At 48.5% G+C, this 12,396-nt stretch overlaps 1 protein-coding gene across 1 annotated transcript in view; it reads left to right on the top strand.

The window, feature by feature from the left end:
- Nucleotides 1-7,774, top strand: part of CHST9 (carbohydrate sulfotransferase 9) — a 136,296-nt gene extending 128,522 nt beyond the window's left edge. The window contains exon 5 of the mRNA XM_036323246.1: nt 5,944-7,774. Coding sequence (XP_036179139.1) covers nt 5,944-7,026 — 1,083 coding nt within the window. The 3' untranslated portion in view covers nt 7,027-7,774. The remainder of the gene's footprint in view (nt 1-5,943) is intronic.
- Nucleotides 7,775-12,396: the final 4,622 nt, after the last annotated feature.

The following is a 12,396-nucleotide window of genomic DNA, read 5'->3' as shown; positions in this document are numbered from 1 at the left end:
CTCCTGGGTTTTTATCTGCGGGCGCATATCTCTCAACTAACGCTGCCACGGTGCCTACTCTTTGAAGGTGTTGGTGGGGAGCAATCGCGCCTGCCATAGTGTGGTTTTCCTGTGGCTGGAGGGTCTCTCCAGTGAGAACAGTAAATGGCAAAGTGAGCGGGGAAGCCGTGGCTTTCCTTGCGCGGTGCAGACTTCGCGCTACGGTTGTTTCCAAGCGAGGGACTCCTCCTGGAGATGTGGGTGGCTTTCACGAGGAAGCAGGCTTGTAGATCAGCCCGGGAGACTTGGGAAGTCCCAAGGCAGGAGGAAACCATGGGCTGGGGGCGGGGGTGCCGAGAGCCGGATGGAAGCAAGTAGAGGACATGTCAGGACAGGAGCAGAACACACAGTGGCAGGAGCCCCCGCGGGCACAGGCTGCAGGTGCCAGCGATGGAATCGGGACTTGAGTTTATATATAGTCGGGCCAGTTCCAAATTTTCAGGGATGAAGAATAAAATGCTTTAGGAGACTAATTTGGTATTTATTCTCAGGGAGGCTAATTGGAGGATACTAAAGAATATCCAATTAAGAAATAAATAAAAAGGATTTAAAAAAAAAAAAAAAGCATGATGAGATGCAAATGAAGCAATTTACTTTCTTATTGTTGAAGCATCTCGCAGCTTTCGTGAGAGCGGCCGGAATGTAACAGAACCTTTTCAGAAATAGAGCACAGAGGGAGCCCCTTTGGGGAGAAACAGGGTAAGTTTGCTTTATATATAGTTAAGCTTTAGGGACGATCAGCATGAAGTGCCCTGGAGGAAAACGGAGATGTAAGAATTTACTCTTTTTATGATTACTATTCTTACTGATATTACTATGACAGTGATGATGGAAACTCATTGGCATAAGCCTCAAATGTATTTATTTTTATTTTTTAACTTATCTTTATTGTTGAAAGTATTACAGATGATCCCTTCTTCTCCATCCCACTGGCTCCCTCCACCCCACCCCCCACCACACCCAGGCCTTTACCACACTGTCGTCTGTGTCCATGATGTAGGTGTCTATGCATACAGGTTCTTCGTTAATCCTTCCTGCCCCCCTCCCCCGCCTTCCTTCTGAGATGAGTCAGTCTGTTCCCTGCTTCCCTATCTCTGGATCCACTCCATTCATCCGTTTATTTTGTTCATTAGATTCCACATATGAGTGAGATCATGTGATACTTGTTTTTCTCTGACTGGCTTATTTCACTTAACATAATATTCTCCAAGTCCTGCCATGCTGTCTCAAAGGATAAGGATACCTCCTTTTCTATAGCTGCATAGTATTCCGTTGTGTAGATGTACCACGGCTTTTTTATCCACTCATCTGCTGAGGGGCACTTAGGCTGTTTCCAAGTCTTAGCTATTGTAAATTGCACTACTGTGAACATAGGGGTGCATATATCCTTTCTAATTGGTGTTTGGGGTTTCTTAGGATATATTCTAGAAGTAGGATTAGTGGCCAAATGGAAGTTCCATTTTTAATTTTTTGAGGGGATTTTTTATGATTACTGTGCTTACTGATATTACTATGATGGTGAGGGTGGAAACTCTGTGGTATAAGCTTCAAATTTAAAATCCCATTAACCTTGATTCTATTCATCCAGACTCCTCAATCATGGAGAACCTCTGCTGTGATTGGAGGGCAGGTGGGTGGGGAGAAGTGTCACCACAGCCTAATAATGGCTGTTACCTGGTGAGTGCTGATGGGATAAGCGGTTGCTATGAGAAGGTCTAATGGGCATCCAGTAGGAAGCCTCATGGGTGTTGTCACTTTGCCCACATCTTGGTTTGCTCGGAGCAGAGGAAACTGACTCCTACTAAATAAGCCAATAGGAGACTGAAGTCTGACTTAGGCGCAATGAACCTTTCTCTCCTTCAGTCCTCTGTCTAGCCCAAGCAGGCGTTAGAGAGTGGCCTGCGGGACAGGGTGCAGGGGACGGACAGATGGGAAGGGTATTTAATGATGGGACACCCTGCCGCGGCTCACCGAGCCTGAGTCTGCTGACTGAGCAGTCACGGCCACCATCCCTGACGCCTCTCTCGCCTGGATGTCACGAGATGAGCTTTTGTTTGTTTTTTCTTTTCCTTTGCTCTACTCTAGCTCAGTGGTCCCCAAGTACCATTACTGCCTGGGGAACAGCTGGGGAGCTTGTCTAAATTAGAGCCGGGTGCCCTGGCCCTGAGATCCTGGTCGGGGTGCCCACAGCGAGGCCTGGGAGCCTGGCCTGAGGGCGAGCCTCCAGGGTTCCGAGGTAGCACAGCGGACTGAACCAGGCTGGTTGGCCACAGGTGAGGTTCCAGCCACCACGCCCACTTTCCCACCTCCACCCGGGCCTGTTATCTGCTTTCCCTTCTGCCAAGGATTTGTTTGAACATAGATTTTCGGCACCTTAACAAGAATTGGTAAATTATTTCTCTGAGTTAATCTTGGCCTTTTGATTAGCACTGTTGGTTTTCGACAAGGTCATACAACAATTGTGTGGAAGCCCATCATTACATCATGATCACATTTACTCCTTCGCCAGTTGTTTATTGATCATCTCCTATGTGCCAGGCACTGTGCTAGGGACCAGAGAGCCAGCAGAGCGCAAGAATGATAAGGCCTCTGTCGTCGTATTCTAGTGCAGAGAGGTGGGAGGGAGTGGGGAAAGGCAGCATGGAAGTAAATGAAATTATTTCACATTTCATAAATGCTGTGGGGGCAGATCAGAGTTCTGTGGGAGCAAATCTCAGAGGGAACAGAATGTAGTCAAGGTGAGCTGGAAACACTTCCTTATCCAGGGGACTCTCTGAGACCAAAGGGGCAAGAGCCAGGCCTGCTGGCTGCTGCGAGCTGGGATACCGTCATGGAACGTGGGCACAGAACTGCGGAGCTGGAGGTAACAGTGAGCGGACGGTTAGACGGCGCCGGTCAGGAGATGGTGGGAGTGGCGCAGGCTCTGGCCGTGGCGCGGTCCCTGTGAAGCAGAGAGCGCTGCTGTGAAAGGTGAGGTGGTCAAGGGACCAGGGTTTCTTGGGGCTCAGAGTCACTGCACAGGCTGATGAAAGTGGGGTGAAGGCGCAAAGTCTGAGCGAGGAGCCAAAGTCTTCAGAGCGTGAGGTGGAAGCGTCCAGGACAAAGGCAGATGCCAGTGTAAGGAGGGTCAAGGATGGCCGGCGGGAGGTGTGTGCCTCACAGGAGCCGGAGGAGCCGTGCTGGAGGCAGCGGTTGAGTAGCAGGAAAGAGCCTCCTGTCTGCTGGCCTGAGGAACAGGGGGTTCGAGTAAGTGAGGTTCCGTCCACTGAGAAAGTGCCAGGGAGGCAGAGCCAGGCGGGGGGCCAGCCAGCTTTCACCTGGAGAACACACCTCGGGGGAAGCAGACGGCCGCAGGTCCTGCGGATGGAAGGGGAGTGTGATGACCCCAAGCAGAAGGCCCAGAGCGCACAGTGGATGGTTGATTTTTTGTTTTTGTTAGAGTCATCAGGGCACATAAATTATGGTGGATAATTATAATTACTATTAAAACAATAATAATAGCAGTTATTCTTTCTAGTTCTAGTAGCTGGAGCAATAGCAGAAATGTAGTGGCGTTTTCATTGCAGGCCTGGGCTGAGTCCTGCCCAAGCCGTCTACCAATAGCCCCCTGATCTCCCAAACCTCAAGTCACACTTTCTATTATCTGTGAACACGTGATGGGCCACGAGTCATTGGTCAGAGTAAAGAGGGATTCAGAGTCTTGACGTCATCCCGGCAGCCTCTGAGCAGACAGCAGAAGAATGGTTTTAGTTAAACATTCTGGCAGCTGTGTTATGGGGTTCCCCAGGCTGGTGTGTGGGGATCAGGGGTTCCTCACATGAAGCTCAGCTAATGGAAGGACCATGGTGCCTGGAGGTGGCTCCCACCCCCCATGCTTCATTCCTCAGCTCTTTGGCTCAGTATGCTAGAAAACGCCTAACTATCTTTGAACGCCTAAGTCCATTCATTCTTTCATTTGTTCATTGAACAGATAGTCTAGAGCAGCCGTGGGCAAACTACGGCCCGCGGGCCGGATCCGGCCCGTTTGAAATGAATAAAACTATTGAAAAAAAAGACCGTACCCTTTTATGTAATGATGTTTACTTTGAATTTATATTAGTTCACACAAACACTCCATCCATGCTTTTGTTCCGGCCCTCCGGTCCAGTTTAAGAACCCATTGTGGTCCTCGAGTCAAAAAGTTTGCCCACCCCTGGTCTAGAGCAATTGCTATAGGTTATAGACCATTCTGGACACTTGGGGATACAATGGGAAATATTATATCTCTATCTCCCTATATACACACATCTCCCCTGGGAAATTTTCCTCTACACACACACACACACACACACACACACACACACACACCTTTAGGCTGATGAGCCCATGCATTATTGCCACAGCACATCGTTAACTCATTAATTTTTTTCCCAATAACATGCTGACAATGCCATATGTGTGCCTCCCCTCCAGTCTTCTCGTCTCCTCCTCAAGCACTCTTTTCAAATCTAAGTGAGATCATGTTATGTCTCTGCTCTCCAAACGCAGCCTAGTCTACAAGAGTAGAAGCCAAAGTCCTTATCCTTTCCGTCCCCATTGGAGGATACCGCCTTGTAAATCCCTCCTCCCATGTCTGTCTCTATCCAATCACTGTAAAAGGCGTAGGATGCAGTCAGATGAAGGGCAGATAGATGGCAGATGGGCTGACTCATCCTACTGACCAGAGAACTAAGTTCTAATCCTATTTTTTTTAAAATATATTTTATTGATTTTTTACAGAGAGGAAGGGAGAGAGATAGAGAGTTAGAAACATCGATGAGAGAGAAACATCGATCAGCCACCTCCTGCACATCTCCTACTGGGGATGTGCCCGCAACCCAGGTACATGCCCTTGACCAGAATCGAACCTGGGACCTTTCAGTCCGCAGGCCAACGCTCTATCCACTGAGCCAAACCGGTTTTGGCTCTAATCCTATTTTTGATACAATTGTACAGAGGAGGACATCAAGTCACCTTTTCTGGATTCCCTAGTCATTTTTCACTTGGGGAAGAGGGAAGGTCTCATACATGAATGAAATTGTATTCTAGTAAGACTATAGTTCTTAACTTATTGTGATGCGTGAATTTAGAAAAATAAAGCCTTTTCTGAGCTGTGGGGGAAATACTCTGTGTAAGTCCTTGGAAACTGAAGTGGTTATCAGAACTTTGTAATTAGCCCTGCTACAATTTTAAGTTTTACTTTATGACTTTAAACTATTATTACAAAATGCCCCAAAACAACAACAAACATTTTCAACCAAATACAACTACATTTTGTATCAACATTCAGGGGGACTAACTAAATCAATGCTGGAAAATACCACATTCCACAGGCTCTCAAGAGCCACTGACCTACGGAATGATTGAACTACATTGTATTGTGTCACAGGCAAAGCTAAGATAAATATTCAGGGCCCTTTGCTTTCCATCTTGTGGATACCTTTTTGGGGGCATTTTGTTAAGTTATATAATTGATAGCCATAGATGCAAGGATAGCACAAAAACGATAATGAGCTTACTGTGGACATAGATTCAAGTCAATAACTATGTTTCTATCCCAATAATTTTCAGATAATTGAGCATGAGAAAATCTATTAGTGTAAGTTAGCACATTAGTGCCAAATGAATAATAACATATACATAGCCTATATATATAATATGAATTTTTTATTCAAAATGAATCATTTTGGATACCATTTTTTATTGTTATGTTTTCTGTGAAGAAGCTTACTACAATATGTACCTTTGGCATGCTTTGCTAAATTGTTCTACTAGCTTATATGAGGTTCTCTCCCTGAAAGTATTTTAAAATAAATATGTCAACTTTCTTATCACTATACCCACATTTGTGAATGTGCTTTCAATGTTTCTTCTCTATTTTAACAGAACCCCAAGTTCCACATGCCTGAGGGTTCCAAGGAAAATCCTCTACTTAACCCTGAGAGGTTTAGTAGGGTCTTAAGGGAGACAAGTCCCTCACAAGGAGAAGGTCAACCTTCGGGCAAGACCACAGAGTCACCAACCCTTAAGTTGATGGAAAAACATCAAGGAACTAAGACCCTTTCCAAGACGTTCAGAGGAATGAGTTGGCCACTGGACACTCGCCCTCTAAACAAAAGCTTAGTCAAGGACAACAAATGGAGGGAGGCGGATGCAACCCAAGAAAAACGCAGGTCTTTCCTGCAGGAGTTCTGCAAGAAATATGGTGGAGTGAGCCGTCCTCAGTCACATCTCTTTCACATGGTATCCAGGATCTATGTAGAAGATAAACACAAAGTCCTATATTGTGAAGTACCAAAGGCTGGCTGCTCCAACTGGAAAAGAATTCTGATGGTACTAAATGGATTGGCTCCCTCGGCACACAACATCTCCCATGATGCCGTCCACTACGGGAAGTATTTGAAAAAGCTGGACAGCTTTGACCTAAAAGGGATATACACTCGTTTGAATACCTACACCAAGGCGGTGTTTGTTCGTGACCCCATGGAGAGGTTAGTGTCAGCCTTCAGGGACAAATTTGAACACCCCAATAGTTATTACCACCCGGTATTTGGGAAAGCGATTATAAAGAAATACCGGCCAAATGCCTGTGAAAAAGCCTTTAATAATGGCTCTGGAGTCAAATTCAAGGAGTTCGTTCACTATTTACTGGATTCTCACCGTCCGGTAGGAATGGACATTCACTGGGAGAAGGTCAGCAAGCTCTGCTACCCGTGTCTGATCAACTACGATTTTGTCGGGAAATTTGAAACTTTGGAAGAAGATGCCAATTACTTTCTACAGCTGATCGGTGCCCCCAAAGAGCTGAAATTCCCCAACTTCAAGGACAGACACTCTTCCGATGAAAGAACAAGCGCTCAGGTGGTGAGACAGTATTTAAAGGATCTGACCAGAACCGAGAGACAATTGATCTATGACTTCTATCACTTAGACTACTTGATGTTTAATTATACCACTCCATTTCTGTAGTTTGCATTCATGTTCTAAAACACTGTATTTACTTCCTGAGGACGATCTTGAATCAGCTAACTGTAATTGTCCTATAATTCTCCGTAGGGGAGAGATTTAACTAAATGCAGTTGCCTTGATTTAATGAAGACTTTTACCAAATACTATGACACCAATTGGCACAAAGTTATAGGAAAATTACCTCACAGAGACATGTGAACAACTCGAGTTACTCTAAAATGTTTGGGAAAGAGCTGCTTTTGCATTATGGATCAGATTATAGAAGCAATAACGCAGCCAGCTGCTCCATCCGCTGCAGCAGACCCCACCACGACAGGAAGAGGGATCTAAAATAGCATGAGTGGATGTCTCCACCCTGGATTGGTGGCGTTACGTGCATGGATATGTTTCTAGCAGTCTGTGGCATATGAGTCAAACCCTGGCTAGTTTTCTTATACCCTGGAAATCTTTCAATCAACTGCAGTGACGAATTGATTTTGAGGTGGCATTTGGGGCCTGGGCATTTCACTTTAGATTGGGAGGCATTGTGTGATTCACAATATGAGAATGCAGCAGACACCAGATGAGGCTCTGGCTTTCTATATTCAACAGCCAATAAAAAATGCACAACATGCTCAGATCAAAGCAACAAAAAAAAAAAAAAACCTTCCTCTTCCAGGGAAACAGAAGGGAATTAATTCTGTTTTCTCTGGAGTCTCTACGCAGAGACGAAATGAGCACAACCACTGAGGGCCTTTGCTTCTGAGGCAGGCGGTTGAGTTTAAGCCTCGGCAGATAGAAATGTGCCTAATTCTGGTTTAATTGGGGGGGAGGAGGGGGGTGGTTGTTTCAGGATGGAAGACTCATCAAAACACAAAAGCTGCCACTCCGACTATAGACCTCAAACAATAAGGGAGTTTTATAAGAACGTTATTGGAATCAAAGCGTCATGTGCACAGCGTTGTATGTGGCATGAACTCTGTGAATAGCTTTGTTTTCAGTCTAATTTTTCAGCTTGGGAACGACTTCCCAAAAACAAATGCACCACTTCAAAGATGGGTTATATTCCAGAGAATAAACAGAACAGGCGCCCCTGGGAACATTTTAATAGGCTTTTGCATAAACAAATTAAGGTACTTTTTTAAGTTTAAATATTCTGTCCTAACCAAGTCAAATACCAGTGCGTTCACAGATTAAATCGGAGTCGGGAAAATAAGACGGTGTGTCACCCCTGTGAGCAGTCGTAATGCATTTTAGGCGTTTTTTTCCAAAGGACCCTGAAGTAGAAGACACATTTGAGTGGGCAATTCATTTTCACTGGTCAGCTGTTACCCTGAGTTAAACCACATGTCATTCAAATCTCGCTTACATCATGTTGCTTTCCCCATGCCATCACTTTTGTCAGTACACACTCAGAAATGTCTTTCACAGAAAACCAGGTGCTCGTATTTGAATATCATAGACCAACATGGCTGCAGTCGCCCGTTGCATTTTGGTTCTCCGTGTCATGGCCGGGCACTCATGAGCTGCTTCACTCTCTACACACACCTCCCCTCTGTGTCTCCCATCGCCAGCGGTACACCTTCCACACTGACCTTCCACTCCCTTTCCACTCCATCCACGCGCGCCGCGAGACCACACGCCGAAGCTGTGCTCTCTCTTTAAGGAGTTCTACTCCAGAGTAAGCGCATTTGTATCATTTGGATTTCGCTGCACCACGCAGGGTGAGTTCCGTTTTGAAATCTCACACTTCATGAGCTCGCTGGTCAACAGGAAGAGCGAAAGGATGGCTCCCCGCTGGGACGTGCGTCCAATCCCTCTCTTACCAGCGGATGCAGGCGCTCCTCCCTCCTTTCTTTTCGCTTCATTAATTTGTCCATTTCTTATACCCTCTTCGTATGAATATGAACTCTCTGTTGTCGTTGGGATATGTCATCGGTCTTAGATGCAGGAGGACAGAGACGGTGTCTGTTTCATTCATGCTGCGCCATTTCTAGCAAAGCGCTCATGAAAAGTCTCTGTGACAGATGTCTGCTGAGAAGTGCAAGGTCCCTCTCCCGCATCTCCCAGTGGGAAATGGGTGCATTTCTGCCCTGGGACTCTCGGACCTGCAGGACCAGTGGTCTAAGGAGAAGGCCCCGGGCAGTGAGGAAGGCCCCGGGCAGTGAGGAAGGCCCCGGGCAGTGAGGAGGGCCCAGGGCAGTGAGGAGGGACCGGGGCGGTGAGGAGGGCCCGGGGCAGTGAGGGGGGACTGGGGCAGTGAGGAGGGACCGGGGCAGTGAGGAGGGCCCGGGGCGGTGAGGGGGGACCGGGGCAGTGAGGGGGGACAGGGGCAGTGAGGAGGGACCGGGGCAGTGAGGAGGGCCCAGGGCAGTGAGGAGGGACCGGGGCAGTGAGGGGGGACCGGGGCAGTGAGGGGGGACCGGGGCAGTGAGGAGGGACCGGGGCAGTGAGGAGGGACCGGGGCAGTGAGGGGGGACTGGGGCAGTGAGGAAGGCCCTGGCCAGGGCAGTGACGGGAGTGATCTAAAGCACATGCCTTTTCTAGACCAGGAGTCCCACCTTGGCCTCAAGGGCAGCTGGGGACACAGTAACCTTTTACCTTTGTAAGATGATGTGTTTATTACTATTTGGGAAATGATGTTGAAAAAGTGCATGATTCTGGTTCATATGAAGGCCAGTTACTGAGTGCTTACCAGGTATCGACCCTGGCAACATGCATATGTTCATTCAATGTCTGATCGTATAACAGAGGGAAGGTGGGCATTATGCCACCATCACGTTCTGAAGGAGGAGACTGAGGTCGGAGAGGTTTGTGACAAGCCCCCCGCAGCTGCCTGACCAGGGCTCTGGCTCCAACGCTGAGACCACGCACGGCAGCACGTGGGTCAGATCTGGCCACAGCCACGTTTGGCCCCAGAGCCACCATTTGAAAGTTGGAGCTATTTCTCCGCGACAGGGAATGTCTGCTACCGCCTGCTACATGCCCACCTGGCAGTCGCCGGGCAGGCCCTCTGGGCGCCCGTGCCCTCGCCCAGCCCCGTCACGCATTGCCTCGCCTGGGGGCCCCCACGCGCCCCACCTCCTGCTCTGACCTGACCTGCGTGTTCGTCCACCACCTCGCTTCCCAGGAAAAGCGGTCCCTGAACGTTTTCCTCAAACAGATTGTGCTGTGCAGCCCGGGCGGCCGTCACTGGCTGGTCTCCGGATCCTCTCCAGAGGCTGCTGGGCCTTTGGTCTTACGCCCAGTGGAACCGCCAAGCATTTCCTGGTTCGAGGAAACCTCTTTGGAGCGACAACAACGATGCTGCGAGAAACCCGGGATCTTTCCTCGGCTCCCTCCTGTCTCAGCCACAGGGTCCCTGCGACCACATGTCCCCGTCCCTTCCGCAGACACGGGCCCTGGTCCCAGGCCCGCGGAGCCTCCGTGGCTCCTGTGCCTTCAAACACGGCTCCCGCTTCAAAGGTGTCCCTGCCCTTCCTCACCCCAGAAAGCTGCCGGGACCCCAGCTTCTCTGAGGACCTCCCTCTCCAGCTCACAGCGCTCCCCCCACCCCTCCTGCTGTCATCCTGGGCGACCTCAGGTTCCCACGGACAGGCCACCGTCTGCGTCTCAGTGCTCTGTCCCCTCCTCCCATGAACCCCCGGAGCTGGAGGAGACAGGAACACGGCCATGGGAGCCGCAGCAATGACTCTTGTCCCCAAAGAGCAGAAAACCGGGGCAAGCTTCTAGGACTTTATTTTACCCATTCATTTCCTCACAATATTTCCAACGTTTAAGAAAAATGTCCTTCCGAAATACTGGGAACTGAGATGTACTCAGAACACGAGAGGAAATACCAGCTTAAAATTATTGGGATGATTGTGATTTTTTTTTCCTGATTTAGCTTATCAAGTCCTCAGCAAGTAGTGCATGGACCACCTGAATGACAGGTATCCAGATTTTTGTTAAAAACAAATTTCCGTACCGCACCCCAGATGTGCCGAGCCAGAACCTCTGTGAGGCCCTGTGGGAATGTTCTTTGCTGACCATCTCCTGGGAGGGGTCCTCTGTCTGGCCAAGTCTGAGCACCACTGATGCGTGTGTGATTTTTTTTGTCCTGGTCAATTACGAGTGATGAGAAGGCGGCCCACCTTCATGCTGTTGCTTTGTTGAAAAGTTAAAGACTCTCAGCTCAGAGCCAGGTCCTGGGTGTGGGTCCCAGCGTCCGCTGGGACTTGGCCCAGAGCCGGGGCAGAAGCTTGGCCTCGGAGGTCCGCCAAGCGCAGGAACTGGAGCTGAAATGATGAAGGGAGCCATGGGGACTGCGCTGGGCACTGCCCAACCCTTTGGAAGGTCTTCCAGATGAGAGGGGGAGTGGAAACTTTCCCCTTCTGAAACACAAAAGACTAAAGGCCATGTTGTGCCAAAGGCAGTTTTGGCAACTCCACTTCACAGTGGACAAAGTGAAGGCCAATAAAAAATAAAAGCCATTTTTCGAGTTGACTTGAAATGATGGAAAAGTGGGAAAGATCTCCTATTTGGGTAATTAGTTTGAATGCAAGTGCCCCGAGGAATATTTTGCAATTTCGTTTAAGTGGTAAGAATGTGCATTTTCTTGGACTTCAGGCAGGGGGTTGTCTGTTCCCGCCCATCTGTTGAGTGGAGCGTCTGGCATTGCCAGCACTGCCCGTCCCTGATGCACACACAGCCCTTTCATCGGGCTCCCGGGAGCAGGCCCACCGAGGCCCCCAGTTCTAGCCACAGAGCAGGGCCCTGGGCTACCCTGATACCTTCGGAAGAGGAGCCCTCCACCATCTCTCTCATTTGTTTTTTTCTCTCTTTTTTTCTTTTTAAATTTTTAATTGTAGGAAAACACATAACATAACATTTACCATCTCAACCATTTTAAGGGCGTGAAGTGCATTCTCGCTGTTGTACAACCATCCACCTTCAGGCCTCTTTTCAATCTGCAAAACCCCATTCAAGAGTGACTCCATTCCCCTCCCCCAGTCCTGGGAACCTCCACCCTGCTTCCTCTCCCCCTGGGTCTGACTCCTCAGGGTGCCTTGTGTGAGTAGGATCATGAGGATCAGGTAGTATTTGTTCTTTTGATACTTAGCACAGTGTCCTCTGGGTTCATCCAGGCTGTAAGTGCGTCAGAATTCCCTTCCTCTCCGGGGCTGAGTAACACTCACTGCACGTCTACTTTGATCCACTCTCTACACTTTGAAAATGGACATTCCACAGCATCACTGTGCTCCCAGCTTCTTCTTGCCTGGCTTCAGGGCCCTCAATAATATCCCCCCTGACCCGATATCACCAAATAACTGCATCAAACTCCTATGGTCCAGCCAAATTGAACTACATTCTTTGAAAACATTCTTGCTTTCCCCCCTATTTTGTTCCTAT

Source organism: Myotis myotis, unplaced genomic scaffold (genome assembly GCF_014108235.1).
Source record: "Myotis myotis isolate mMyoMyo1 unplaced genomic scaffold, mMyoMyo1.p scaffold_m19_p_9, whole genome shotgun sequence".
Taxonomy (NCBI): domain Eukaryota; kingdom Metazoa; phylum Chordata; class Mammalia; order Chiroptera; family Vespertilionidae; genus Myotis; species Myotis myotis.
This window is presented reverse-complemented; position numbering and strand designations above follow the sequence as displayed.